Source organism: Pyrgilauda ruficollis, unplaced genomic scaffold (genome assembly GCF_017590135.1).
Source record: "Pyrgilauda ruficollis isolate IOZ18807 unplaced genomic scaffold, ASM1759013v1 scaffold95, whole genome shotgun sequence".
Classification (NCBI taxonomy): Eukaryota; Metazoa; Chordata; class Aves; order Passeriformes; family Passeridae; genus Pyrgilauda; species Pyrgilauda ruficollis.
This window is the reverse complement of record NW_024531599.1, coordinates 609,031-634,885: the sequence shown is the minus strand read 5'-3', so window position 1 is coordinate 634,885 and position 25,855 is coordinate 609,031. Positions and strand designations below refer to the sequence as shown.

General features: G+C 57.3%; 2 protein-coding genes across 3 annotated transcripts; both read left to right on the top strand.

The window, feature by feature from the left end:
* Positions 1 to 4,578: 4,578 nt before the first annotated feature.
* Positions 4,579 to 15,514, top strand: LAD1 (ladinin 1). The gene is made up of 10 exons (XM_041489568.1): positions 4,579 to 4,631; positions 7,938 to 8,078; positions 9,351 to 9,837; positions 10,235 to 10,369; positions 11,084 to 11,133; positions 11,895 to 11,967; positions 12,384 to 12,515; positions 12,869 to 12,958; positions 14,042 to 14,119; positions 14,438 to 15,514. Exons 1-10 carry the CDS (start codon positions 4,594 to 4,596, stop codon positions 14,444 to 14,446), a joined length of 1,233 nt encoding a protein of 410 aa, XP_041345502.1. The 5' UTR covers positions 4,579 to 4,593; the 3' UTR covers positions 14,447 to 15,514.
* Positions 15,515 to 15,931: 417 nt separating this feature from the next.
* On the top strand, positions 15,932 to 25,461 carry TNNT2 (troponin T2, cardiac type). 2 transcript variants are annotated; one of them, XM_041489557.1, is made up of 15 exons: positions 15,932 to 16,063; positions 18,315 to 18,362; positions 19,246 to 19,256; positions 19,373 to 19,390; positions 19,948 to 19,977; positions 20,681 to 20,737; positions 21,288 to 21,320; positions 21,801 to 21,836; positions 22,101 to 22,122; positions 23,036 to 23,096; positions 23,208 to 23,324; positions 23,919 to 23,996; positions 24,100 to 24,210; positions 24,599 to 24,708; positions 25,236 to 25,461. In XM_041489557.1, exons 2-15 carry the CDS (start codon positions 18,325 to 18,327, stop codon positions 25,444 to 25,446), a joined length of 933 nt encoding a protein of 310 aa, XP_041345491.1. In that variant the 5' UTR covers positions 15,932 to 16,063; positions 18,315 to 18,324; the 3' UTR covers positions 25,447 to 25,461. The 2 variants fall into 2 exon arrangements, with proteins under 2 accessions (XP_041345491.1, XP_041345492.1); XM_041489558.1 differs by lacking the exon at positions 19,948 to 19,977.
* The last annotated feature ends 394 nt before the right edge of the window (positions 25,462 to 25,855 follow it).

The window sequence follows — 25,855 nt, the reverse complement described above, 5'->3', positions numbered from 1 at the left end:
AGCAAAGCAATGCACTAGAATCTTAAAAATTACACAAATTTCAAATTAAATTGGATAGAAGGAAAAAAAATATAATCAAGACAGTATGGGTTTCTGAAAACATCCCTCCTTGTTGGTTGTAACGTGGTCCCTTCCAAGTTACAGGGGCTGTGTGACCTCCTTGCTGACCAGTCACGCTCAGAGACACCTGAATTGTGCCCAAATATTTCCCTGAATATTTGCAGCTCAGCTGGAGGCTGGTGCTGCAAAGGGAGGACGGGAGAAAGGTCAGTGGTGATGGGAAGGGAGTGAAGTTTATTCCACAGCCTCTGCAGGTGACTGCAGCATCTTGCCCTGCACAGGGCTGGCACAGGCTGCAGTCCCTGAGGTGGGGGTGAAACATCACCCTGGGACCCCTGAGGGCTCTGGGTGCAGGACCAGACCCCATGGCAGGGCCATGGCACAACCCCTGGTCCTGTATGACCCCTGTGGTAAAAACCAGGAAGGAATTTTTCCTTCTGGAGCCCCCCAGGCTCAGGAGCTGCAGCTCCAGGGAGGAGCAGGGTTCAGGGTCAGCAGGCATATCCCCCTTGTCCAGCTGCCCTTGCTGGGCCTGAGCCCTGTCCCTCACTGCTCACGGACTCCTCAGGAATCACAACCAATTCAGGGGTGCCCAGGGACAGGACAAGCAATGAACAATGGCCACAAACTCAAACAAGAAGTTCAATCTCAACATGAGGAAGAACTTCATTCCTAGGAGGGTGCAGAGCCCTGGAGCAGCTACCCAAGGAGGGCCTGGAGTGTCCCTCTCTGGAGACATCCCAAAGCCACCTGGATATATCCCTGTATCCCCTGCTCCAGGTGACCCTGCCTGGGCAGGGGTTGGACCGGCTGATCCCCAGAGGTCCCTTCCACCCCAGCCACCCTGGGATTCTGTCACTTCAGCACCTGAGAAATCTGCACTGATGTCACTTTTGGGGATGTCCTTTGTTTGCCATTGTTAGATCTGGAGTGTCACAGGGATGGCATCTGATGAGGAGGCCAATCTGCAGGGAACGGAAAAGGAACCTGAAGGACAATGAGGCACTGTGGTGGAATTTCTGAAGCAAGATTTGTATTTTTTTTTTTTAATAAAAAGCTAAATTCGAAAGGAAAATAAGGCCTCTGGTAGCTGGGGCCAGGCAGTTCAAACAATAGATAATTCCTTTCCTAGGACTATTTCCTTTCCTAGAAAAGGCCATGGTTCAGTTTCTGAGCAAACACCAATTCCAGACCCTTCTCCAGAGCTCTCTCTGTACCGTCACACACGTCTCCAAAAGCTGAATATATTTTAGGGGGAAGGAGAGCCCTGGACCATTCCAGGGCCTGCAGAGCACCATCCCAGGGATGGAGGGAGACCTCCAGCTCCTCCCAGAGCTTTTAAATGCTGGTGTGACCTCTGGGAGTTGTGGCACCACTGCAGGGTTGGGATGGAGCTGAGGCAGTGTTGGGATGGAGCTGAGCAGGAGTGAAAACCCCTTTTCCTGGCCATGGAGCCCCATGGCCGAGCTCAGGAGGGAAGCCTGGGAAGAAAATACTGCTCCAGCATGGCAGAGCAACAGGGATGAGCCTCAGGAGATAGGGAGGAGCTGAGCCGTGGCTGAGGCTGAGGGACCAGCACAGCACAAGGGATGGAGGTGGAGGGTTCAGAGCTGGGTCCCAGGAGAAGCTCAGGAATGCCATAATGACACACAGTTGTGCAAACTGGGAGCTCTCCACCACTCTGCAGCCAAAGAAACAGGCTCTGCACTGTGATGAGACACAGGACACTATTCCCAAGGGAAAAACCAGCCCTGTTGAAACTGGTCTAGCTCCTTAGAGGGTATTAATGAGTTCTGCTGATCATACCAGGGGAAGCTCTGGGCTCCTCCTCAGGCAGGTGCAGCTCCCCTGGGCAGAGCAGGGGAGAAGGTTTGGCCCTGGAGCTTCTCTGCTCACATCCTGCAGTTCTGCTCCCTCGGCCACGAGCACAGAGCCTTCCCCTCAGGGTTATGGATCTGGAACAGCAGATGGGACAGCCTGGTGAATGGAGAGGCTCTGGACAAACATCAGACTGGTTCTCTGGGCATCCCTTCCCTCACAGACTCATCTCTGCCTGATTTCATCACCCTCAGCTCTGAGGACCTGCAGCTTGGGCTGTGCTTTGAGGATGAGCTCAGGATGGCCTAAATAACTTTGCTAAGGGAAATCCGGTCTGACAAAGTGACTGTTGTTTGTTGAAGGCATGGATAAGGGTGACCTGGGACACAAGCATTTTCCTGGGATTCCAGAAACAAAGACCTTTAGGTCAAGCACAGCTCAAAGGGAAAGTCCAAACAGCTAAATAATCAACCAGCAGAGAGGAAACAGTAGTGAGATAACAAACTGCTGATAATTCCTGCGATTTTGTCACAGCAGAGGGGAAGACTGGTGATGCAGACTGAAAGATCTGGCAGCACTTGGAGTTTGGGAATAAAGTGGCAAAGGAGGTTTAGAGGGGTATGAAGTGACACACGGGAAAAATCCCGCATGACTCCATCAATGAGATGAGGGGCTCTGGACCTTGGCTTTACCTCCTTGGGAGTGAAATTTTAGGGTTATGGTGGACATGAAAAGACGTGAGAAACATCAGGAAAAAAAGGAGCTCCATGGCAGCAAAGATCTCCAGACATGAGAGGTCAATGCTCTGTGCTGCTGTACAGCCCAGCAGGTCCCATCCAAGTTAAAGGAGGAGATTCCCAGCACTGGGGAATAGGCCTTGAAAACTTCTTGCTGAAGGATATTTTCTCCTCTGACCATTTTCCTGGGTTTGTGGGAAATGGGTCAAACCCACGGAAGAGAAACCCTCAGAGGTATCTTAAATAAAGAGGAAACTCTTGTTCAGCTCCAAAGGTTTCTGAGCTGCAAATAAAGCCCCAGGAAGGGGCAAGTGTCAGCGAGGGGGCGAGTGTCAGCCAGGCTCATCCTCTGACTAATCCCCAGGCACTAAATGCCCATCTAGAATTTCTTCAACTTAATAACCAGAGGAATTGCAGACTGGGAGGTTTTATATTCCTTTGCTGTGTAGATCCTAGCTGGGGGTGTTCTTTCACTGCCACGTTCAGTCTAATCCTTTGGAAAACCCCACTAAGTCCTGTGCTCCAGTGCTATCCTTTGGCAATGTGTTTTGCGAGCGCCGTGCTTGCCGTGCATTAATCACAGAGTTTTTATTGCTCTAGAGGAGCTGCTGATGCTGGACTGCTATATATAGTCTGTCAGCAATTAGCAGAACACTTGCAAGGTTATTTAAGTAATTTTTTTTCCCTTATGCCACAACTAACTGAATTCTCTGTATATATGAAAACACTTGAAAGACGAGCGATTACTGCAAGAAGAAAGAAGAGCAGAGAGCGAGGCCTGCTTGGAGTGGGCGGCTTGTTTGACAGGGCTATCTCCTAGAAATGGGATTTTAATCAGGAACCTTTGATTAAAATCATTGCTCAAGTCATGGCACACCCCTGTGGGCTGGAGGCATGCAGGGCCAACCCAGCCTCACAACCAGTTCCTCGGGCTGGTGCAGGAATGGATCTCACTGGGAGCAGAGGTTGTACTCAAGGGGTCCTGGATGACATTTCCTGCAGGGAATAGTGCCTGGCAGTCAAAGCAGTGGGGTCGTGGCCATGCTGTGGGAAAATCTGGGCTGGGACCTGGCTCTGCTGTGCCTGGGCCCCTCATCCTCCCCTAAAACAACCCCCATTCCCCCACTAAGGCAGTGACCCCGTGGCTTCACACCTGCCCTTGGCAGGAAGGGCTGCCCTGTGTGAGGGTGGGGGTCTCGGGGCACAGCCAGAGCGGGGATGGGTTTGATGGGCTGGGTCCGGGTGAGCAATGAACTTGGGCACACAGTTCCTCTCTGGCACAGGGCTCCAGAACAGAAAAATTGGATCCCCCCATGCCCCAGGCTCCTCCCAGGCTCTGTGAGTGCTCACTGCTGCAGCAAAGCTCAAGAATGAGAAGACCTTGACAGCTCCGTTTGAGACATCTAGAAAGGGTTGGAAAGAGCAGGGGACCCTCCCAAGCTCTTTGGAAAGGGCTGGACTGCGCCCAGCCGGAGGTGTTTTAATGACTGTTTTGGATCCCCGGGAGCCAACCTCCTCCCACTCGGCCCGGGGTAATTCACCTCCTCCGCCGGGCTGCAGGAGTTGTTGACTGGTGGATTGCGGCTGGTAGAACAGGTTCTCTGCAGGGAGTTGTCTCCGAAACCCTGGAGACGTGGATGGCCCGAGCCGCGGGTCCCGGCTCGGAGCCTGGCAGCGAGGAGGGCTCTGGTTTTGCGTGGCACTGCTGGGCAGGGCGGCTCTCGCCCCGCGCCGCTGGCACACAAATCACAGCCCTGCCTGTGTCAGGTAGATAAGGAACCATGTGATGCAGCTGGTGGGAGCGGGAGGCAGGCAGGGTAAAGGTGCACAGGGAAATAACCTTGCAAGGAGTTCCTCCCTCCGTCCCTTCTCGGGGAGCAGAGTCTCCGGGCAGCGCTGATCCCCGCGGCTCCCACGGCACCTTGGCCTGGATGCCTGCTCAGGTTCTGGGGGCTCTCTGAACTCCCGGGTAGCAGGAATGTCCTTTAGCAGAAGGAACTGGTCCGATCTCTCCAGGTAAGTGCTGTGGATTAATGCTTAACCCTTTTCACCGCCGGCAGGGAGGGGTGAGGGTGGGCTGCTGGTGGCCGAAGGGGCTTGGGGAGGATGGGAGGAGGGGGCAGCTGCCCTGGGAGTGTTTGTTGTTTGCAGAGGTGAATGCCAGCGCCACGGAGAGCTCAGCGCTGCTGGAGTTTCTTGTGGCTGGGCAAGATCAGAGGCGTTTTTGTTTCTGCTGCCTGGGGAAGCTGAGCCAGGTGCAGGAGAATTACCTGGATAAGCATTCTCGCCCCATGCTGGATACATTTTGGGTCTGTTTTATCTTTCTTTGGGGAACAGACTATCTGGGCTGTGCCTCCAGACTTGCTCTGAGCTGGCTGGGGGCGTTTCCCCTCCCCCCATGCCCATGCAGCCCCTGGGTGCGTGTCCTGCTCTGCCTGCGGAGACTGCAGCCCCTCCTGTGCTGAGCAAGCCCTGATTCAGCGGCGCTGACTGAGCAATCCCTGAGCAATCCCCGCAGCTCCCTCGGCCTTCCCAAAGAGTGCTCCCGACTAGGGGAGGCTCCTGGGCACCCTGGGGTGGGTCAGGTGCACGCACAAGGCTGGAGCGAGGTGGGATCAGACCCCAGGGCAGCCCCACCAGCCTGGGCTGTGCAGGAGTGGGGATGGAAACTCAAACACAGTCCCACAAATCAGGAATCCTGGCCCAAGTGGGTGTTATGGCTCTGAGACTTAATTGGAAAGCTCAGTACTAGGTGTAAGAAAGGGGAGTTCATAGAATCCCAGACTGGTTTGGGTGGGAAGGACCTTAAAGCTCATCCAGTTCCACCCCCTGCCATGGCAGGGACACCTTCCAGCATCCCAGGCTGCTCCAAGCCCCATCCAGCCTGGCCCTGGACACTTCCAAGGCTGGGGCAGTCACAGCTTCTCTGGGCACCCTGGGCCATGGCATCCCCACTCTCACTGTGAAAAACTTACTTATTTTAGTTGAGACCCCACTGCTTGGAGGCCACCAGCTCTCAGCTGCCTCTGGCATGGGTGGAACAGATCCAGAGGCCACTCCAGCCCCATCCAGATCCATCTCCCCTGAGCCACGGACCTGCCCCAACACCAGCCCAGCTGGGTCCTGCGCTTCACAACCCCAGAAGGCATTTCCTGGGCTCTCCTGAGATGAGGCAGCACTGAAACAGCAGAAATGTCAGAAATCTCTGCACTAATCATTGACAGGGCAGGAGAGGACAAGGCAGGGATGCTCGCCAAAGTTTTTTATTCATCTCTTTCAGTTAAAAAAGATAAGACAGCAAAAAATAAATCCTTCTGCAAAAAGAGGTGGGAAAGTTTGGCAGAGCAAATCCATAGCCTGATGGGTGGATCACTTAATTACAAATAACGAGGAGCTGCCTGTGGATAGTGCCAGATTTTGTGCTGCCTCAGAAGGAGCCACGGTAATTCAAGGCAGGAAAATCCCATTTTCACTTTGAAGGAGACTGTGTAAAATCAAAGAAGTACGTCGTGAGGATTTAGCCCGGCATTGGTGCTCCATGCTGTCACTGCTTGAGGGACAGGAATGCAGAGGCCCCGGGATCTGTGTCCCCCCACCGGGAGCCTGCCGCTGGGATGTGCGTGCGGGGATCGCTGCCCTGGGCAGCGCCGGGGCTGTCCCAGCTGGGGACATGCTCCCTGGGCACATCCCAGCCTTGGCCAGTCCCGTCTGTCCCGGTGCCGAGCGTGGCATCGGAGCCCGCCCGGAGCTCCCCAGCCTGGCTCCGATTGCTGTTGTGGCTGTTCGGTTTGGAGCGGAGGGAAGGGGAGGGCAGCACAGCCCGGCCCTGGCCTGTCCCCAGCCCAGCCTCCAGCCCGGCCCTGAACTCAGCCCCGCTCTGTCCTGTCCCCAGCCCGGCCCTGGACTCAGCCCCGCTCTGCCCTGTCCCCAGCCCGGCCCTGGCCTGTCCCCGGCTCTGCCCTGTCCCCAGCCCGGCCCTGGCCTGTCCCCGGCTCTGCCCTGTCCCCAGCCCGGCCCTGGCCTGTCCCCAGCTCTGTCCCCAGCCCGGCCCTGGCCTGTCCCCAGCTCTGCCCTGTCCCCAGCCCGGCCCTGGCCTGTCCCCGGCTCTGCCCTGTCCCCAGCCCGGCCCTGGCCTGTCCTCTCGGCCGGTTCCTCGCCCCGTCGCGCTCCGCTGGCCCCGCCGCGCTCCCGCCCGCCCCGAGCAGGAAGAACAGAAGCCGCAAGCACTCGCGGGGGGTAAAGCGGTTTAATTTATGACCGGCTGTGATTACTCAGTAACTCGGAACCAGCCGCGAGTCCTCGCTCGCCGTAATGCGGCCCTGCCCCTCTGACTTTCGCTAAAAGTCAAATTCGTGGCGAAGCCGGAGCCCGGCCGGAGCTGTGATGAGGTCCCGGCACGGGCCCTGAGCAGGGTGGCTCTGTGGGGGTGCCCTGCAGTGTTTGTGGCTCACTGAGGGCTCGTGTTGGGGGAGGAGAACCAGGCTCTGAAAAGCTCCATCAGCCAATAAAAATGTTTTCCAACACATTTCATGCACCAGCACAGAGGGTGGGCAGTTTTGGCACAGAGAGAGGATGGCAGAGCTGGTGTTTTCTGGACAACTTTTTATGCCAAGTGGCATTTTATTAAAACAAAACAAAACAAAAACCCAAAAAACCCAAACCAAAACAAAGAAACCCAACCCACGTTTGGCTAGTGCAAAATAAAATGCTGAAAGATGATTCCAAACTGCATCTTTTTAGCTCAGTCTATGATTATAAACAATTCCCAGTTCAGGCACATGCAGGGGGGAGGAGGAGCCCTGTCAGCCCCATCCCCAGGCACAACCTCTCAGCAGTTGCCTGCAGCCTCTGATACTTTTGCATCTGAGGCTTTTTGCTCTATAAAAATTAAATTGCTATCACCACATCTTGGTTTTGGCCTAAAATCTTGTGCCATAGTGGTTACCCTTCCAGTTTGTGTGGTTGAGGTCTGTGTGGTAGCTCAAGGGTCCTGGTCTGGCTGAGTTAAAGGTTCAATATCCTTCCCCTGCAAGGTTTGCTTAATATAGGGACTCCTTTGAAATGAGTGCTCCCTCCAGCAGGAGAAAATAGGAGTTGGGAAGTCAAGTGCTTGCTTTGGGAAGGGCCTGCATCAGCTGGGTGGAGTGAGAGCGCTTTGGGGTGCTTGGCTCATGCTGGCCTCGCTCTCCTCCAGCAAGGTGACTTCTGCCAGCCCTTGGCCTTGCCCAGGCTGTAGCAGTTCCTTTCTTGTCTGGCACCAGGGCTTCAGGATGCCCATGCAGGACACAGCCTCCCCATGTCCTTGTGTTTCCTCCCAAACAGCCTGGCCAGGCAGAGAACCCTAGAGGATGAGGAAGAGCAGCAAAGAGAGCGCCGGCGAAGGCACCGGAGCCTGCTGTCATCCACGTCCACGGATGAGGAACCTGCCAGCCCTGCCAAGGACACCAGCCCAGCTTCCAGCAGGTCTGTGGGGTCCTGCTGGCATTGGCCTTGCTCCTGACACCGGGCCCTGGCAGCTGCAGCTGTGGAGGGCTCTTGGCTGAGGGAGGGCTGAGCTGTGGGCAGAGCTGTGCTCCAACCAGCAGCCCTCGGGAGGAGGGATGGGCTCCGAGGGGCTGCACAAGGGGGAACGCCTCGGGTGGGCTCCCCGTGGCACAGGAGCAGGAGTGGGGGAGGGCTGGTGCCAGGGCTGAGCTCAGGGTGGTGCTGCAGGTGGGATCTGCAGTAGGTAAGGGGTGCCCAGCTCTGCAGGGCAGGAGAGCAGAGCAGGCAGAGCCTGGCTGGCTGTGCTGCCCCTCTGAACCTCACAGTGACGCTGTGGCACCTTTGCTGAAGTGGGGATCTGACCCAAGGGCTTTCCAGTGGTGTTTCCAAAGTCCCTGGCTGCAGGGAGCTGGGGTTTGGAGGTACTCTGGGACCAGGCTGCCCTTACACAACCTGACCCGCTCTCTAAATTGGTCCCGGACCTGTTCAGTATTTAGGTGGTTTGTGTCTGCAGTGAGGCTCCCAGGAGTGTTCCTGTTTCAGACAGGATGAAGTTAGGATGCTTGGGCTGGATATGGGGTGGATGGGGGCTAAAATGAACCAGGTGGGAAGGACAAGCTCCTCTTCTCTGGTGCTGACACAGGCTGGCCATGTGGTGATTGCAATTCAGGAGGAGGGCAAATGTTATCCCATCTCCTCCCCAATGCTGGGACTGTGCAGACACAGCCTGCCAGGTGTCCTTCTGCCCCTTCCCAGGCCTTGTGCCTGTTTGTCTGGGGGAAGGAGGGGAAACAGCTTTTCACAGGTGGTGTTGGGACTGTGGGTAGACCTGCCAGAGCAGATTGGCTTCCAACCAACACTTCCCACTTAAAGTTGGTGGGATTTTTCCTAGTCCAGTGACGAGTCCCAGCCATACTTTTTATCCAGCAGCAGACCAGCACACTGCCCTGAGCCTGGATCTCCTTGGCACAGGACTTGGTGGGTGCTGGTGTCCTGGGATGAGGCTGCAGAAATGCTTCATCTCTACGACAGAAAGGAAAAAAAAATTTTAATCCAAACTTTTTCTCAGACAGCCGAGCTGGGGTGATGGGAATGAGAGTGGCTGCAAGCCCTGGTCTTCAGGGAGGACTCCAGGATGTTTGTGGGATTTTTATATCCCTCTCCAGAGCCTTTTGCCTCACTTGCAGCATGAAATCCACCCCTCTAGCCCCAGGTGCTGAGGTTGTCATCCCATGTTGTCCCTGTCCCTAGACCTTCATCCCTGGTGAAGCTGCAGTCTCCGGAGGACGGGGAGGAGCGAAAGCTCTCAGAGGTGCTGAAAACACAAGAAGGGAGAAGGATGAGGTGCCTCCCACCCGTGTCCGAAAAGCTGAGGCAGGAGAAGGAGCAGAAGGAGCCAGGGGTGGGAGAAAGCTGCTCAGAGACAGAGCCACAGCCCCGCGGGAGGCAGGAGAGCAGCCGGGCTGCAGAGCGTGCTCAGGAGGCAGCCAAGGGCAGAGGGGACCCGCCAGGAGACAAGAACCTGGAGCCAGCCTCTGAGAGGAAGGTGGTGGTGAGGGCACGGCTCCAGGACAAAGACCAAGAAGTGCAGACTCCTCGGGGGGAGCAGAGGAAGGAGGCAAAGGAGCCACCAGAGGTGGGGAGCTGCCGGCTCCGGGAGGTGAAGATCCTCACCAGGGTGGGAAGCCGCAGCACAGAAGAGAAAACCTCAACGGTGACCTCATCTCCAGAGCAGCAGGTAAGCAGGAATGGATGGGGCACCAGGCCTCGGGGGGAGAGGTCCTGGGTGCTGGGAGAGCCAGAGAAAAACACAGCCCAAAAGTACCAGGAGAGAAATGGGACCTGAAGAATTTTGAGGAAGGTTTTTCAGAGAGCTGCAAAGCACGAGGTGGTGGACAGGGTCCCACCACCTCCTTCCCCTCCCTGGTCTGTGCTGTCCTGATCACCTTCTCCAGCAAGTCCTGCTGATTGCCATCATGGTGACAGTGAAGGGCTGCTTGGGGACTCTGTATGTCCAGTGGAGACAGGAAAGGTTTGGAGGATTTTTATCTCAAACTCCGGCCTCCAACCCAGTTCCCGCTCCTGCACCTCAGTCCTCTCTGCAGGGATGCATCTGAGGTCTCCTTTTTCCTCAGCAGCCATCCAGGAACCCCTCAAAGCAGGTAATCCAGCTATCCCCTCCCCAGGATGAACCTGCAGAAAAGCCAGACCCTTCTCCAACTCACGTCACCTCCATTCGACGAGCCAGCCCAAGAACCGTCTCCTTTCGGGTAAGAGCTAAAGCAGGTGGGAAAAGGATTCTGTTGAGGCAGTGGAGGATGGGGGAAGGAAGGATTGCTTTGGCCTCTGGATTATGTGGGCAGAACTTGTTCCCAGAAGTGTGCTCAAAACTTACCCTTGGTCTGGGCACTGCAGTCCTGCTTCCCTCTTCCCCTCATTTTCCTTCTCCATGTCTGACTGAAGGTGTGTGAGGATGAACATGTCCAGTTCATCCACCTTGTGCTGGCCAGAAAACTTACGGGAAGTGATGAGAAAACAGGGAACTCATTGTCCTCAGGATTTCCAGAGCCACAGGAATTCCCATCCACCTTCCAGCCTTTCCAGTCTTATGTGAAAGCACAGGATAAAAATAACATCCATCCTCCCTCTCATCCCATGTTACAGTCTGAGAATATATTTCATTTCAAAAGAGATCTCTGGAATAAAGTGATTGAAGAGGCTGGGGAAGCCAAGAACTGTCAAGATCATCCCTGCTGTGAGTCAGGGCTGACTGGCTACACTTGATTGACTTCCACGAGGCTTTACTGGGAATAAAACTGTTATCACCATAGCATGTCTATAGTCTGGAGAGCTTTGATATGAGATAAGCTCTGGTGTGGGTGCAAATGGAGCTTTCCTGGGGGAGATCAGTGAGACAGTGTCTCCCATGCTTATCTTGGATAACCAAAGTTCACTGCAGAATCTCCTCCCCTTATCTCTTCCAGATCATCTCCAAGAAGCAGAAAGAAGAGAGCCAAAGCCCTCTCACAAGGAGGTCAGCACCTCTCATGTTGCTTTGGTCCTCCTGGGCAGGAATGTCCATCCTTTTGTTGTCCAAGGGAGGAGGAGGTGCTGGGGCCTGGCAGGCCTGGCACACATCTGCTGGACATTGGTCCCCAGCGTTGTGGAGTGGGCGGGCAGCAATGCTCGGCAGGGGACAGGACAATGTCCAACGTGCAGCTGGCATCTGGATGAGATCCTGGAACCACAGAATGGTTTGGGTTCCAAGGGACCCTGCAGATCTCATTCCAGCCCCTGCCATGGGAAGGAACATCCTCCACTGTCCCAGGTTGCTCCAATATCTCCCAGCAAGCCCCCACTTCTCCGGGGTCATGTAGCTCCATGTTGGTGCTTGTCTGCACAGGTCCCATCCACGGGGACATCAAAACAGCTCCATGAGCAGCCTGACCTGGCTTTGGTGACCAGATCAGGGGATCCTCCACCCCTCCATGGGCACGTGTATGCTGTAGGCAGAGCCACACTGACATTGGGGGTGATGCAGTCCAGAGCTGGCAGAGCTGAACCCAGGGCAGGCTGAGGAGCTCTGAGATATTTTGGTGTTCAGTGTGGCCCTGGAAAGGCAGTGATACCCAGAGAGCTCATTCACCAGCAGGGAATGGTCTGCTACCTTGCAGATAGGTGCAGGAGTGCCTGGGTGGGACGGGGCCTTCTCCTGCCACGTGCAGCTCCCCAGGACCATGGGCTGAGTCCAGGACATCCTGGGGGGGCTGGTTTCAACTCTTCCTTCTTCCCCAGTGCGAGTCTGAGGATCCCAGGCAGCAACAGCACCATTGGAGAGAAGCTGGAAAAGTACAACTCGGCTGTGCAGGTACCGAGGGCCCTCAGCAGAGCCAGGCGGGGGTGGGAGAAATGTGCGGGGAGACAGAGAGGGGTGGCCTGGAGCCAGGTGGGGAGGGGAAGGCCTGAGCTGCACCAAGTACCAGAGGTGATGGGGGTGAAGGAGATGGTCCCAGGCAGGAAAAGGGATTGGCCTCAGGGTTTTAGGAGCAGGGACCCTTGGAGGGGGTCTGGGGATGCTGCATGGCCCTGCAGGTAGGAGATGTCCTGTGGAGAGGGTCTGGGGATGCTGTGATCCGTTGGGGGAAGCAGTGCACAAGGCTGTGAGCTGGTGCTGGGCAGGAGGGGACCAGACCCCAAGGGGCTCAGGGTATGAGCCAGAAGCTGGACTTTTCTTTTCACCCCGGGATGCAGCACAGCCCTGCTGACGCCTGCTCTCTCTCGCAGCGCTCGGAGGGGGTGAAATCCTCTGTGCCTGCCCAGAAGAATCGCCTGCTCTCCTCGGAGGGGGTGGCGAGCAAGCGCAACTTCTTCGAGAGAAGCGCTCCCAGCAAGGCGGAGCCGGCGGCTCTCAGGAAGGTGAGGCAGGAGCGGCTCTGAGCGGGGCCTCCGAGCGGCTCTGTGCTGGGCAGGCACCGCCTTTGGGGCAAATCTTCCCCTCTTTGGGTACCAGGCTCAGCCTGGCAGGCTGCTGCAGGGATCGCCGGGAGCTGGGTGCCAGGGCTGCGTTTGGGCACAGGAGCTGCCCCGGCACTGTGTGGGTTCCTGCCGAGCGCTGGAATTTGAGGAGCTGGGATGGAGCCAGTGTGTGGGCTGGGCTCTGCCTGCTGCAGCTCGGCTCAGTCTCCCCGTGCCCTGGGGACTGGGCCGGGTTACATTCGTGCAGAGGGAGAGCCACTGCTGTAACCCTGCTGTCCCTGTCTGTGCCACAGGACAACCTGAAGATCCCAGGGTCGGTGACATCTCGCATTAATCTGTGGATCAGCCGAGCTCAGGAGCCTGCCAAGGAGGAAAATGGCAAGGTACCAGTTTCTGTCACCCTCAAGTGAGAGCCTTGAGACCAGGCACTCTCATAGGACATGGTGCTGTACCTTGGGGCAGGGCTGAAGGGTGGATGAACCCTTGGCTGAACCTATTAAAGGGTTTGGGAGCAGTTTAGCCAGGTTTGGAGATGTCAGATCTGCAGGGCCACCATGATGAGATATCAGGGCTCTACTTGTGGCTGTGTCCTCACTGTGAGTCCAAAATTCCCAAGACAGCTGATTCCAGCCCGTGGTGGATTGAAGAGGGAGCAGAAGCTGGCTGGATGCATGTCCCAGGGCACACAGGGGTACCTGACCTTGCCACCCAAGCATGATCCCATCTCTGCCATCCCATCTCCTCTGTCTGGATGAGCAGCTCTGCCTGGAGGCCAGTGGGAGAGGAGCTGTGTGCTCAGCCCTTCAGCTCTGAGGGGCTTGGAGAGGTCCTGGTGCATGAGGGGTCTGGGGTCATCTGCACCCCCACATGAAACCAACCCCCAAAAATAGGGGGTCTTGTGGCTGTGGGTACAAAGTGCCCAGCCAAGGGGACTCAGAGGTCATCACTTGGCCACCGTGGCTACTCCCTGGACATGTGCAGGAGAGGGACAAGAGGGCCTTTGGCCCTAGGGTTGTCTGGTGTTCTTGGAAAGGAGGGGCTCAGCAGGTCCTGGGCAGGTCTCACTGCTCACAGCAGGGAGGGCTTTGGCAGCCAACTGGCCCAGGAGGTGCAGCTCCAGCCCAGCCCTGCAGCCAGGGAAGGTGAATCCAGGCTGGGCTGGGAGATCAGCACTGCCCAGATGTGTCTGTGCCAGGCAGCTGTGCCAGCAAAGGGTTTGCTCCTGGAGTGACTCCTGGGGAAAGCCTGCAGCTCCTTGGTCAGTTCTCCTTTAATAGCACCTGCTCCACTTCTGTGGATGGAGCTGCACTTGGCTTTGAGGGTCTCCCAGGTGCAGGATCCCAAAGCTGGCTGGTTTTACCTGGACAATGTGTGCTTCAAGGTTTGGATACAGTCAGACCAAGGCAACGCTGCACACAATACATGGGGAAACTTTCTCCTGTCACTTTTGACTCTCCTGTTTGCAGGAAATCCGGAGAATCAACAGCCTGGCAAAGCGAGACGTCTGGATAAAGCAGCCTGGAGACACTTCTGAAGACACCAAGGTAATTATGGAGCTGCTCTGGAACCTGGTGCATCATCTGAGGCAGAAGCAGAGCCAGGATGTAAGGGGAGAGGTGACGTGGGGTTAATCAGGACCCTGTGACTTTGGGAAGTCAGCAGGAGGGGACAACTGGAGGGATGTGTAAGGGAGAGAAGGACTCTGGTCTGGGAGGAGAAGGGAAATGTCCTGTCATGGGATTTAGGTGATGCCTGCCTGCCCCATCCCCTGCTGGGGACAGCCACTGTCCTGGTTAAAGCAGCTGCATCTGGGGGCTTGCAGCCTCAGGCACAGCCTCAGTGGTTCCCACTTTCTTTTCCAGTTGCAGTAATACCAGCTGTGGTATCAGACCATCTGGGAAAAACTGGTTTGCTCCAAAGATCAAAGCTCAGCCCTACCCAACCGTCCAGCAGCCACTGCCACAAGTCCCCTGTGCCATGTGTGGGTGCAGCCCAGGTCATGGGGTCCTCTGCTTGTGGGATGGGAAGGAAGAAGCCTGGAAGAGTCTCCCTGTGCCCCCAGTCCCCAGTCACTGCCTGTCTGTGGGTGTCCAGGCCTACAGACTCCCCACAGATGCTGAAGGCAAACTCCTGCCTTGTTTGCCCAGCACATTTTGCTGTTCTGTTCCTGATCTCTACCTGTGCCCTGGAACTGCCCTGGCAAAGGGGATCCCCTCACACTGCTCCCTGGCAGCTGGAGGATGTCAGTGGGGCGAGAACCTGCCTGGCTGAGGGAGTTCCAGCTGCACATCCATGGACCACGTCCGTCCCTGCTGCCTGGGGCACGTGGGGCAGGCAGCTGTCACCCCCTGCCAGGCTGTCACTGCCAGAGGGGCCCAACCAGAGGCTGATGTTCATGAAGCTACACGAGTGCTCAGAGATGTCTCATGGAAGAAGGGGGGGCTTGGCCCTGGTGTTTCCCGCATGCAGCTGAACCAGAGACTTGTCCTTGTCCCTGCCACCCCCTGCCTCTGCAAGCAGTGACCTTTCATCCAGTGATCCAGGGGAGGGTGAGCTGGCCCTGGCCACAGCCCTGTTTGGGAGATTTCATGGAGCTGAGTGCCCTGTCCTGAGCTCCTTTCCCTCTTGCCTTTCCTCCTGGGCCCTTTGCTGTGCAGCCCCTGATCCTGCATTCCCATGGCTGCTGAGCCCACCCAGCAGGGATGGGGGATGCTCTCTTGAGGCCTTTAGGGTGCCGTGGGCAAAGGGCTCAAATTCTCTTATTGGGGCCATTCTTTGGGTTTGGGTTGTGCCTTCAACAACCACTGTGGTGACAAATTCAGTGTGGGAATCTGCTGCTGCCCTTGGAGCTGATCCTGCTTGTCGGGCTTGGGAAAGGACTTGGGTTTCTCTGTGCTTTTTTTTTTTGTTTTCTAATAAAAGTTGCTCTTTCTAAGACACTCCTGGTCACCTGCTGCTGGTCTGGGACTGGAAACTGTTCCCTTCCCTTTCCCCGACAAGGGGAAAATAGGGAAAACCCCGAATCAAATGTGTCCTGGGGGGTTAAAAACAGGCTCTTCCCTTCTCATTGCAGCATCCCGAGGTCGGAGCAGCGGCTGCGGGAGCCGGGCAGGGTCTGCTCCTGCGCTGGTGACAGCGCTGCCTTATCAGCGTCCCGGCCCCGGTGACAGCTGGGCTGGCTTGTGTCAGCCCCTCGGGCACTCACGTATCTCGGTCCGGAGGGTTTAAAATAGCAAATCTCTGAGGCCACACAATAGCTTGGGCTTATATGGGCTCCTGGGGGGGAAGGGGGAGCGGCGGAGGGGGCCAGGGCCGCGGCTGCCGAAATAGCAGCTCACAAGTGTTGCATTCCTCGCTGGGCGCCGGGCACATTCCTGCGGCGCTGCCCGCCCCGGGGTGGGCGCTGGAGCCCCCTTAAAGCCTCCTGCCCCAAAGAGCCTTTCCCAGACCCGGCGGCTCCCTGCGCTCCCGGCATCTCCGGCGCTCAGGTACGGCTGGGGCGGCGCCCGCCCCTCCCGGGGGGATGCGCCGGCTCCAGGCCCGGGACGGGATCGGCTCCGGGCTCAGGGTGTCCCCGGCCGCTCTCTCGGGTGTTTTATGCCATGGAGGCATTCCCATGCATAAAGCATCTGGAGCCTCTCCAGCGGCTTGTATTTGCCGTTTCTCTTTTGGACCACCCTGATGGGTGCCCAGGTGGCTCAGATGGGTTTTGGCTGCCCTGGTTCCGGGGAAATCTCCTGGATCCCCGTTCCCTGTGTCTGCAGGGACAGCAGGGATGTGATGCCCACAGGCAGCCTGGCCCTGGCTCTCTGGCAGCCCAGGGGGTGGGTTAGGGATGGGATGCTCCTGTGCCTGGTCTGACCCTGCTGGGCAGGACTGGAGCAGGGACATGGCCCATTCCTGGAGCCAACGGTGGGAAAGGAGAACTCCATGTCTGGGCAGCCTGGAGGAAAGCAGAGACTAAGAACTGTGGAGGATTAACTCAGCCCCAGGGCTGTGAGCAGCCAGCCCTGAGCTAAAGGATAGGAGATTTTTGTGGAGTGTTAGAAATATCTGGATTGTTTAATACACAGCAAATTCTGTGAGATTTTTTGTAGTCAGTGCAATATTTCCTCTTTATCTCTGTAATGTCTGCTGGGTTCTCCTAATTCTACTGAATCAAGATTTCTAAGCTTTAATGAAAAGGTTTATGTGTTTCTGTGCAGAGGATGCATAAATATTTCCTTGAGCCACGTTCTCTTTTGTGTACCCTCTTAACAGTGCTGGACTTGTTGCTGTTCCCTCAGCTCTGTAGGATCTAACAGTGTCTGAGGGAGGAGGGCAGTGAGAATGTAGGAAGAGGCTTTCACACTGTGGGGATCTTCTCCCGTGCCATGAAATTATTGTGTGGAGCCTTGGGTGCTCAGATTTGGCCAAACTTGGGGCATCAGGACCATGCTGAGCATGGGAGAAAAGTGGGAATTGGTGTTGGTGGGGAAGCAGGAATCCCAGGGATGGTGCTGGAGGGGGTGCTTAGAGCCAAGCCCCGGACCCGTCACAGGAAGGGGAGCAGTAGTGGCAGGAGCAGGAGGTGACCCCAAGGCAGAGGGGGCTGAATCCTGCCTGTATTTGTCTCCAAAAAGCACCTTGTGAGGAACAGTGAGATTAGAGACCCTCTGGAGCCGTGGTTATGCCAAGATTCCCCTCCTGGAATGCCCCTTTCCCATGCCTGAGCATTCCAACCCTGGAGCCAGCATCCTGAATAAGCACTCCTGAGGCCTGGCCTCCCCATCCCGGGTAATAAATGCCTGACAGATGTAGCCAGGAGCAGTTGTTCCCAGACTCCGGGTAGCAGGAGCAGTGAAGCCTTGCTGCTCTGGGAACAGGTGGTTCAGCACATGGAAGTTATTTCTGAGCTGTCTTGCATCGTCCTGTGGCATCTCAGCCCTGCTGAGGGCTGGCATGAGCAGGGGACAGGGCTGGGCAGGGGCTCTGGGCTGGGGCTCTGGGCTGCTCCAGGATGCCCAGGGATGGGGCTGGTGGGTGCAGATCTCACAGTGCAGTGCTAGGTGAAGGTCAGATGAGGTGAGATGATGAGCAAAGTCCTCCTGAGCACAGCTGGGAGACAGACGTGCTGGGAAGATGAAAGGCTGTTTCTGCAGAAGTTTTAGCCCTAAAATGAGGGCTAAGTTACTAAACCAGGCTGTAAATTATTCCTTTTAGCTAACAGGGGAAAGATGCACCTGCTGAGCCCAAGCTGCCCCTTTCCCAGCAGTTCTGCACTTGGAGGGCTGGGATGGGAGAGTTTGCTGAGGGCTTGTGCTGTGCCTGGTGCAGGGCTGTAAATCTGAGAGAAGGGTTCATCCCTGGGCTAAGAACAGTCAGGAAGCAAAACAAGCTGAACACTGCAGTGGGGTGATTTTCCTGTCCCCTGAGCAAACACAGCCCCTGAGAGGGCTGGGCCAGGGGGCTGAGTGCCCTGGACATGGCTCCTGACAGAGTTATCAGTGTCACAGGAGGTTGTGTCCAATCTGCCTCCTGTTTGGGGCAAGCTGTGATTCTGGGACAGGAGTGGGGCAGGCACCTTATCTCTGCTCAGATAAAGCTGTCACAGCCCGGCTGGGGACAGCTGGAAGCTCCAAGTGCTTTGGAGAGAGGCAGCATCTCTGTGCCCCTGTCCTGGTGCTGAGGGACAGGCTGTGCTAGCCCTTATCTCACTTCTAACCCTCACTTTTTCCAATCTACCTCAAACTCTGCCAGAGAACCAGGGATGTCAGACACAGAGGAGGTCACCGAGGAGTATGAGCAGTAAGTGGGATGGTTTTAACCCCCTTTCTTTCTCCCTATTCCCATTTTCCCACTGCAGCATTGCTTGGAGGTGCTCTCGTTGTTAGCCCAGCACCCAGCACAGACCCCCAGCCTGTGCCCCTCTGGCAGTGCCTGACCCCAGCAGTGGCAGTTTGTGTTGGGAGCTGTATCCACACCCGTGGGCAGGACAAGGATGATTCCTGTATTAAAAATGCTGCCATCTAAATCTGTGAGACAGAGATGGGAAACCCCGAGGTCAGTGGGGAAATGGGAAAACCAGTCTGCTGCTGCTGGGGTCCTGCTGCCACATCCAGAGCATCACTCTCCAAGGCCCAGATTTGAGAGCAGCTTCTGCTGATGGAGGCTGCTGGGCCAGGAGGCTCCTCCTGGCAAGATGGGGTTGGGTTTTAGGGGTGAGCTCCAACACAACTCCCACTCCTCATCCACCAGCAGAGAAAGGGGACCTGAATCCTCTGGTGTTTCAGTGCCACACAGACTCGTGTGTGTCACCAATCTGTCCCCCTGGGACGGGCTGTGCATGTCCCCCATGGCTAGGGAAGGACTTGGAGGCAAAGGTGGGATGTGAGATTCCCATTTCTGGGTTTACAGGCCAAGGTCACTCATCTTCTCATGCTGCAAAATGGTGATGTGCCTTGACCACTGTCAAAGTGCCAGTCCAGACCTTCAGCCCCTGCTGTCCACAGCCTGCAGGGTGACCTGGGCCTTGTCCCTGTCCCCACTGCCGCCTGCCAGCCACCCAGCAGCCATGGCCTGTGCTATGAGGCAGGGGAGCCAGCTTGAGGAATCCCAAACTCACCTCAGCCTCACTGATGAGGTTCCAGCAGCTCAACATGACTCTGTAAATTCCTGTTGTGCTTTGCAGGGAGCAGGAAGGTAAGAGGACATGGAGCACCTGCAGCTGCCCTGAGGCCAAAAACTGATCAGAGAAACTCCAATAACCTGAGGCTTCTTTTCCTTCTCTCTGTCCGTGCCCTGTGTGCTCTCTGAAGAGGAGTGCGTGGAGGAAGGTAGGAGCTGCACCTGCAAGGACCAAGAGCCAAACACAAGGGCTTCAGTGTTTGCTGGGGGGTTGGGGGGCAGCTCCTGGGCTACAATGGGCAAATCATGTGCAGGAAAGGCCAGTGTGACCATGTTTGAGATGTCTGCACCTGAAACATCAGTAGGATCAAAACCACTCTGAATTTTCTCAGGATCTCTTTTGTCAGTGATCCTTTGACTCAAGCCAGGGCTGGCAATGCTGGACATGGCTGTTGACTGAGGGGTGATCCCAATATCCCAACGGGAGCTGGAGCCTCTGCTGGACGTGTGACAGTCCTGCCAAACTCGTACTTTCACCTGCCTCAGCCTGATGGAGACACAACCCCGGCACAGGATCTGGGCTGGGCTGGGCTGGGCTGAGCCTCTGGCTGCTCTAGGGCACTGCCAGGCAAAACATCCTGAGTGTAAAAGCAGAGAGGTGCAGGGGGAAGCCCCTGCTGTGCTCCAGTCCTCATCTCACGCACACCCAAACTCCATGGCACCCAACTAATCCCTGTGCTTATTCCTTCCCTCCTCCCTGGCTCAGAAGAGGAAGAATGGATAGAGGAAGACGACGGTAGTTATTGCACCTTTCATTATTTCCTCTCTCTGCTCTTGGGAAAAGTCCTGGGTTGATGTGTTCTGCCTCTCCCTGGTTGGGGAATGGTTTTCTTTCATTCTTCCACTTCTCTCTCTTCTTCCTGCACTCCTCCCATGCCCTGCTGTGCTGTGTGCCCATCCTCTGTCTGTGCCTAGTCTCTTATATCTGCCGGCCGTGGTTTGCTGTCTTTGCTGTCTTCTTTTTCTTCTCTTCTGCCTGGCTGTGGCACCGCGGGTGTTCCCAGGGCCTGCGGGCACAGCATCGCTCAGGCTCCGCCGGAGGAATCCTGCGGGGACGCTGCTCCCTCCAGTGGAAAAAGGCTCCAGCAGTGTCACAGCTGCGTCCTCAGCCGCTCCTGGAGCTCCCTGCTGGGGCAGAGCAATAGGGATCCCTCCTTCCTTCCTGGGCTGTGAGGGAACGGCAGCAGGAGAGGGGATGAGGGAGAAGCCAGGAGGTGGCGAGAAATCCTTCCATTTCATTAATTTGAGGGGGTTTTGCCCTGGCGAGCACAGGCAGCCCTGGGGTAAGGTTAGAGAGGAGCCCTGTGCTCCCGAGCCGCTGTGGCTGCCCGGGTCGCTCTGGGCTCTGTGCCGAGCTGTCCCAAAGCAGGGAGAGATGTGAGGAGCTGCAGGGATCCAGGCAGCGCTGCTGCTGTGCTCACTCTGCCCTCCCCGCACAGGTCAGGAGGAGCAGGTAGAGGAGGCGGAGGAGGAGACCACAGAAGCCAAGGCAGAAGGTGAGTGGGGCCGTGCCAGGGAGCTCCGTGGCTTGGCTGGGCCATGCTCTGCTCCAGGGGTGCCAGCTGGGGGCTGGGATGTCCCAGGGGACTGTGATAGGGGGACATCAGCAGAGGGGCAGCTGTCCCCCAGATCTGGTGTCCAGTAAGGGGGTGTCAAACTGAGATGCCCTTCCCTGCTCTGTCTGGGCCCTACAAACGTGAAATGGTGATGAAATACATGAAATACAAATGGTGTTTGCTGCTGGTGGTTGTGTCCAGCCCTTTGAAATAATGCCAAAAATGAGCCAAGCCTGGTTCACCAAGGGGTCCATTGCCTTAGAGGGGGTTTCCAGAGCTGGGATTGAGCTCTGATGTGTCTGATCATCAGGAGAGCCCTGGGTTTCATGGTGGCTTTGCGGCATGGTGTGTGACCCTGTGCTGGCCCTTTTGCTGGGGCAGGCTCAGATCCTGGCTGAGATGCCAAGTCAGGGTGCTGGGACCCCTCTGTGCTGGGGGTGTGACTGCCCTCACCCAGGGGTGCTCACGTTCTCCCATTGCTTTCAAACAGAACAAGAAGATGAAACGAAAGCAGCAGGAGAAGGTAAAGCGGGGGCAGAGGAGAGATGGGTTTGGCCATTCCAGTCCTGATCCCAGTCCCCAGAGACACTGGGCCCTTGTAATGGTGTTTTGGTGCTGAATTTATTTGCTGCCAAAGGGACAATCTGTGGTAAATGGGGCAGAGCTGCCCTGGCCACATCCCCCAGCAGGACAAGGGCAACAGGAGGGATGGGTTTGTGCTGCCTCTGGCAGAAATTCACACAAAATACAGAAGGAGAGGGATGCACTGCTGCTTTTCCAGCCTGAGCTTCTGCAAAACTTGTCTGGATCCCTCCTGGGGAGCACCTGGGGCTCTCCTGGCCACCCTGTGAGTGAGGGATGTCCCTCAGGGGCCTGCTCTCCCCCCATTCATCCTGCAGGGATGGAGCCGGGGTTTGCAGTGGGGACAAGCATTGGACAGCCACCCCACAGTGTCCCTGGGCAGGACTGGCCACGGGGACACAAAGCATCATGTCTTCCACAGGTGGAGAGGGAGACCGGGAGCAGGAGCCTGGGGAAGGTGAAGTATCACCCTCGTTCCTCCTGCCTGCCTGGGGGTGCCAGGGCCTGCTCTGCTCAGCCAGCAGCTCCGGCTGTGCCCCGGGCACAACGTGTCCTGTGGCACGGGGCTGGCACCTCGCTGCTGGAAGGTGGTCCCTGGGGGGCCCCTGCTCTGCTGGGGAGAGGGAGGGCTCGGCTCAGGGTGGGGCTTGGGTCAAGGTGTGACAGGAAAGCCCTCGTTGATACTGACCTTGTCTTTCTGTGCTGCTCCTGGGACCTGCAGGTGAATCGAAGCCAAAACCCAAGTAAGTGTGGCAGGGTTTTCCCTGGGGCAAGGTCTGAGCCGTGCCAGGGCAGAGGCTCTGTGTGACAGAGCCTGGTCCCTAAAGGACAGGGCACAGGGAGCCTCCAGAGCAGGGTGGGACTGGGACATGGAGAGAAAAAGAGAGATAAACAGATAGCAAAACGCACACCATGAAGGGCACCCTGAGAATGAGGTCTTTAGGCAGTTCTGAAGCATTTTGTATGTTCCTTGGGAGAAGCTCAGCTGCCCTGTGACCTTGCAGGTGGCAAAACTGTGTGTGTGTGTGTGTGTGTGTGTGTGTGTGTCTGTGTCTGTGTCTGTGTGAGAGAGAGAGAGAGAGAGCATCCCAGTCTGGGACACAGAGTCCAGGCTATGGCTGGCATGAGGCACATGTTTCCAGGAGTGCCAGGGACTGAGCCTGAGGGAGCAGGACTGTGAATCATTGCCAGAAACCTGGGGGTCCTCCTGGGCCCCATGGATTCTGCAGTGTGGGAGGCAGATCTGCCCTCAGCCATCATCATCCCTTCGTCCCTTTGTGCCCCTGCTGAGCATCTCCTGCCCTCCCTCAAGCCCTGCAGGATGGAGGATCCAGCTGCCTGTGCCAGGTCACACCGCAGCACACAGTGCATTTTGGGGGGAGCAGTGGGTGGCTGCCAGCTCAGGGGGCCTGGCAGAGGGCCCTGGCCATGCTGTCTGCAGCTTGCAGGGTTATTCCAGCCATGCAGGGAATGCCACAGGTCTTCCTCTGTGGCTGCCCAGCTGGCACCTCCAGCAGGATGCATTGCACTCCCTCTCCTCCAGCTGTGCCCACTCTGCACCCCCGGGGGGCTCGGGGGGCGTGGGAGGGGTGAAGGGCACGTGCTGTCCCAGACCTGCTGCAGCTGCATCCTGCTCCGGCTCCCCTTCCCCTGCAGGGTCTTCATGCCCAACCTGGTGCCTCCCAAGATCCCAGATGGCGAGAGACTGGATTTTGATGTAAGTTATGGCCCAGTTCCCAGCCCTGATGGGGGTGGGGGTGCTGCCCTCCCACTGCTCCCCCTCAGTGTCTGGCAGCTGCTGGAGGCCCGGCTGTCGTGTCTGCTGCAGGACATTCACCGCAAGCGCATGGAGAAGGACCTGAACGAGCTGCAGGCACTCATTGAAGCCCACTTTGAGAGCAGGAAGAAGGAGGAAGAGGAGCTCCTGTCCCTCAAGGACAGGATTGTACGTGTTCAACCTTCCCCTCTCTGGCTATTGCCACCCGGTCCCTGTGGGCACTCAGCCACTGTCCCCTCCCACAGTCCTGGGACACCCCTGACCCTGCAGGACAGAGCCTGAGGGTTGAGTCACATTTCTATGAGCCCCAGTGCCTGCACACCATAAAATTGCCTGAGCTGGAAGGGACCCACAGGGACCATTCAGTCCAGCCCCTGGCCCTGCACAGACAACCATCCCACCCCATCCCTGCAAGTGCTGTCCAAACACTCCTGGAGCTCTGGCAGCCTCGGGGCAGTGCCCATTCCCTGGGGAGCCTGGGCAGTGCCCAGCACCCTGTGGGGGAAGAACCTTTCCTGATATCCAGCCTAAATCTCCCCTGGCACAGCTCCAGCCCTTCCCTTCCTGTCCCTGCTCACTGGGCTGCCCCTGGTGTGGCTGCAGTGGTGCTGCAGTGCCTGATGTGGATGCGCCTCTCCCCGGGGTCACTGTCCCCAGGCTCCCTTGGGGCTCTCAGGGCTCTCGGGGTCAGGGATCTGTCCCTGGGAACAGAGAGGATGCAGATTCCCTGCGGTGTCCAAGCCAAGTTCCCTCCCTGTGCAGGAGCAGCGGCGAGCGGAGCGGGCGGAGCAGCAGCGGATCCGCAGCGAGCGGGAGAAGGAGCGCCAGGCCCGCATGGCCGTGAGTGTCCTCTGGAAATGCGGCTTGGGATGGGCTCGGGGAGCCTGGGGACACGAGCTGTGTGCCCATCCACCCACTGCTGACCGGCTTCTGACCCTGGCAGGAGGAGAGAGCTCGCAAGGAGGAAGAGGAGGCGCGGAAGAGGGCGGAGGAGGAGGCGCGGAAGAAGAAGGCGTTCTCCAACATGCTGCACTTTGGGGGATACATGCAGAAGGTGGGACCCTTCCCAAGGGGACTGTGATGGAGCCACTGCGGCCCCTGGGAAGGGCTCGGCCATGGGCTGGCCTCATCCACGTGACACTGGGGGTTACAGGCAGGACAGGGCAGGGAACTGCACTTGGGTCAGGGTTACCGGGCCAAAGTGGGCTCTGAGCTGCCCCGAGCTCAGCTCTGCTCTGCAGATGTGCAGCTCCAGCCTTGCCTCAGGGACAGGGATGGGGAGAAGGACAAGGTGTCTTGTCCACTGTTACCAAAATGTCCTTGAGGACTTCATGTGCTTCTGGAGTCCCAAAAGCTGAGGGTGTTGGGTGCAGAATTGGGGATGGGAGAGAGCAAAGGCTGGGCAGACTTCCTTCTCTCCAGTGGATTGTTGGTTTCTTCAGTCAGAGAAAAAGGGTGGGAAGAAGCAAACAGAGCGGGAAAAGAAGAAGAAGATCCTCAGTGAGCGACGGAAGCCCCTGAACATCGACCACCTCAGTGAGGACAAGCTGAGGTGAGCACAGGCCGCAGGAGGGATGGTCAGGGCACGAGCCTCGGGCTGGGTCCCAGCTCCTGGGCAGGATCCCGGGCTGGGGACAGCTCCCTGGGGCTTCCAGCTGAGGGGTAGGGCACAGCTGGGGGTGGGCTCTGACACCCCATGGGGGACACGGGCTCCAAGGCTGTGCAGGGCCACCATGGCCGGGCTGCGGCTGATGGCAGCAGCCATGAGAGGGAGCCAGGATCACATGGGTGGGACAGGTGTGTCCTGATGTCCTGAGGAGCCAGAGTCACACGGGTGGGACAGGTGTGTCCTGGGAAGCCAGGGTCACACGGAGGGGACAGGTGTCCCCATATGTACTGACCTCCCCTGTGGCTCTTGTCCTGAACTCACTGCCTGGATAACACATGCCTGTCTGGGAGCCTCCTGAGCCCCATCCCTGGGAGCAGATGAGGGATTGGCACCAGTGCCCCATCCCTGCACTGAGCTCCTTGGGAGCCACGACCCTTCCCTGCACTGTCCACAGCTGGCTCTTCCTGCAGGGACAAGGCTAAGGAGCTGTGGCAGAACATCCATGACCTGGAGGCTGAGAAATTTGATCTGCAGGAGAAGTTCAAGCGGCAGAAATACGAGGTGAGCCCCAGGGCCTCTGTGATTTGTCCACCCTCTGTGTTCCTGACTGCTCCTTCTGCTCCCCAGCCAGGAGACGAACTGGGGTGTGCAAGTGATCTCCCATCTCCTGGGGACGTTTAGCTGGCACCACCACAGGGCAAATACATCACAGGCCAGGCAGGATGGAGCCCTGAGCAACCTGGGAAAGAGGAAGGTTTCCCTGCCCGTGGCAGAAGGTGGAATGAGATGGGCTTGAAGGTGCCTTCCAACCCCAACTATCTTGGGATTCTGGGATTCTAAACCCCACAGAAAAACTGCTGGGGAAAAGAGAGCAGTGATGCATCTTCAGCCAGCCTCTGTCCCCAGCCTGAGGCTTCTTGTCAGACCTCACCACCTCCCATCCCATCCCATCCCATCCCATCCCATCCCATCCCATCCCATCCCATCCCATCCCGGCCATCCCGCTCCCAGTGCGCTGCTGCCGTGCTCGGGAAGGCAGAGCGGGAGCCGGCTGCTGCAATCCCCTGGGACGCGGCAGAGCAGCCTGAGG

Excerpts from the sequence above, each read along its gene's own strand:
- LAD1 (XM_041489568.1), top strand. The coding sequence starts at position 4,594 with ATGTCCTTTAGCAGAAGGAACTGGTCCGATCTCTCCAG. Across the intron at positions 10,370-11,083 it reads CAAGAACCGTCTCCTTTCGG|ATCATCTCCAAGAAGCAGAA; the intron begins GTAAGAGCTAAA and ends TATCTCTTCCAG. Across the intron at positions 11,968-12,383 it reads AGTACAACTCGGCTGTGCAG|CGCTCGGAGGGGGTGAAATC; the intron begins GTACCGAGGGCC and ends TCTCTCTCGCAG.
- TNNT2 (XM_041489557.1), top strand. The coding sequence starts at position 18,325 with ATGTCAGACACAGAGGAGGTCACCGAGGAGTATGAGCA. Across the intron at positions 20,738-21,287 it reads CACAGAAGCCAAGGCAGAAG|AACAAGAAGATGAAACGAAA; the intron begins GTGAGTGGGGCC and ends GCTTTCAAACAG. Across the intron at positions 21,321-21,800 it reads AACGAAAGCAGCAGGAGAAG|GTGGAGAGGGAGACCGGGAG; the intron begins GTAAAGCGGGGG and ends TGTCTTCCACAG.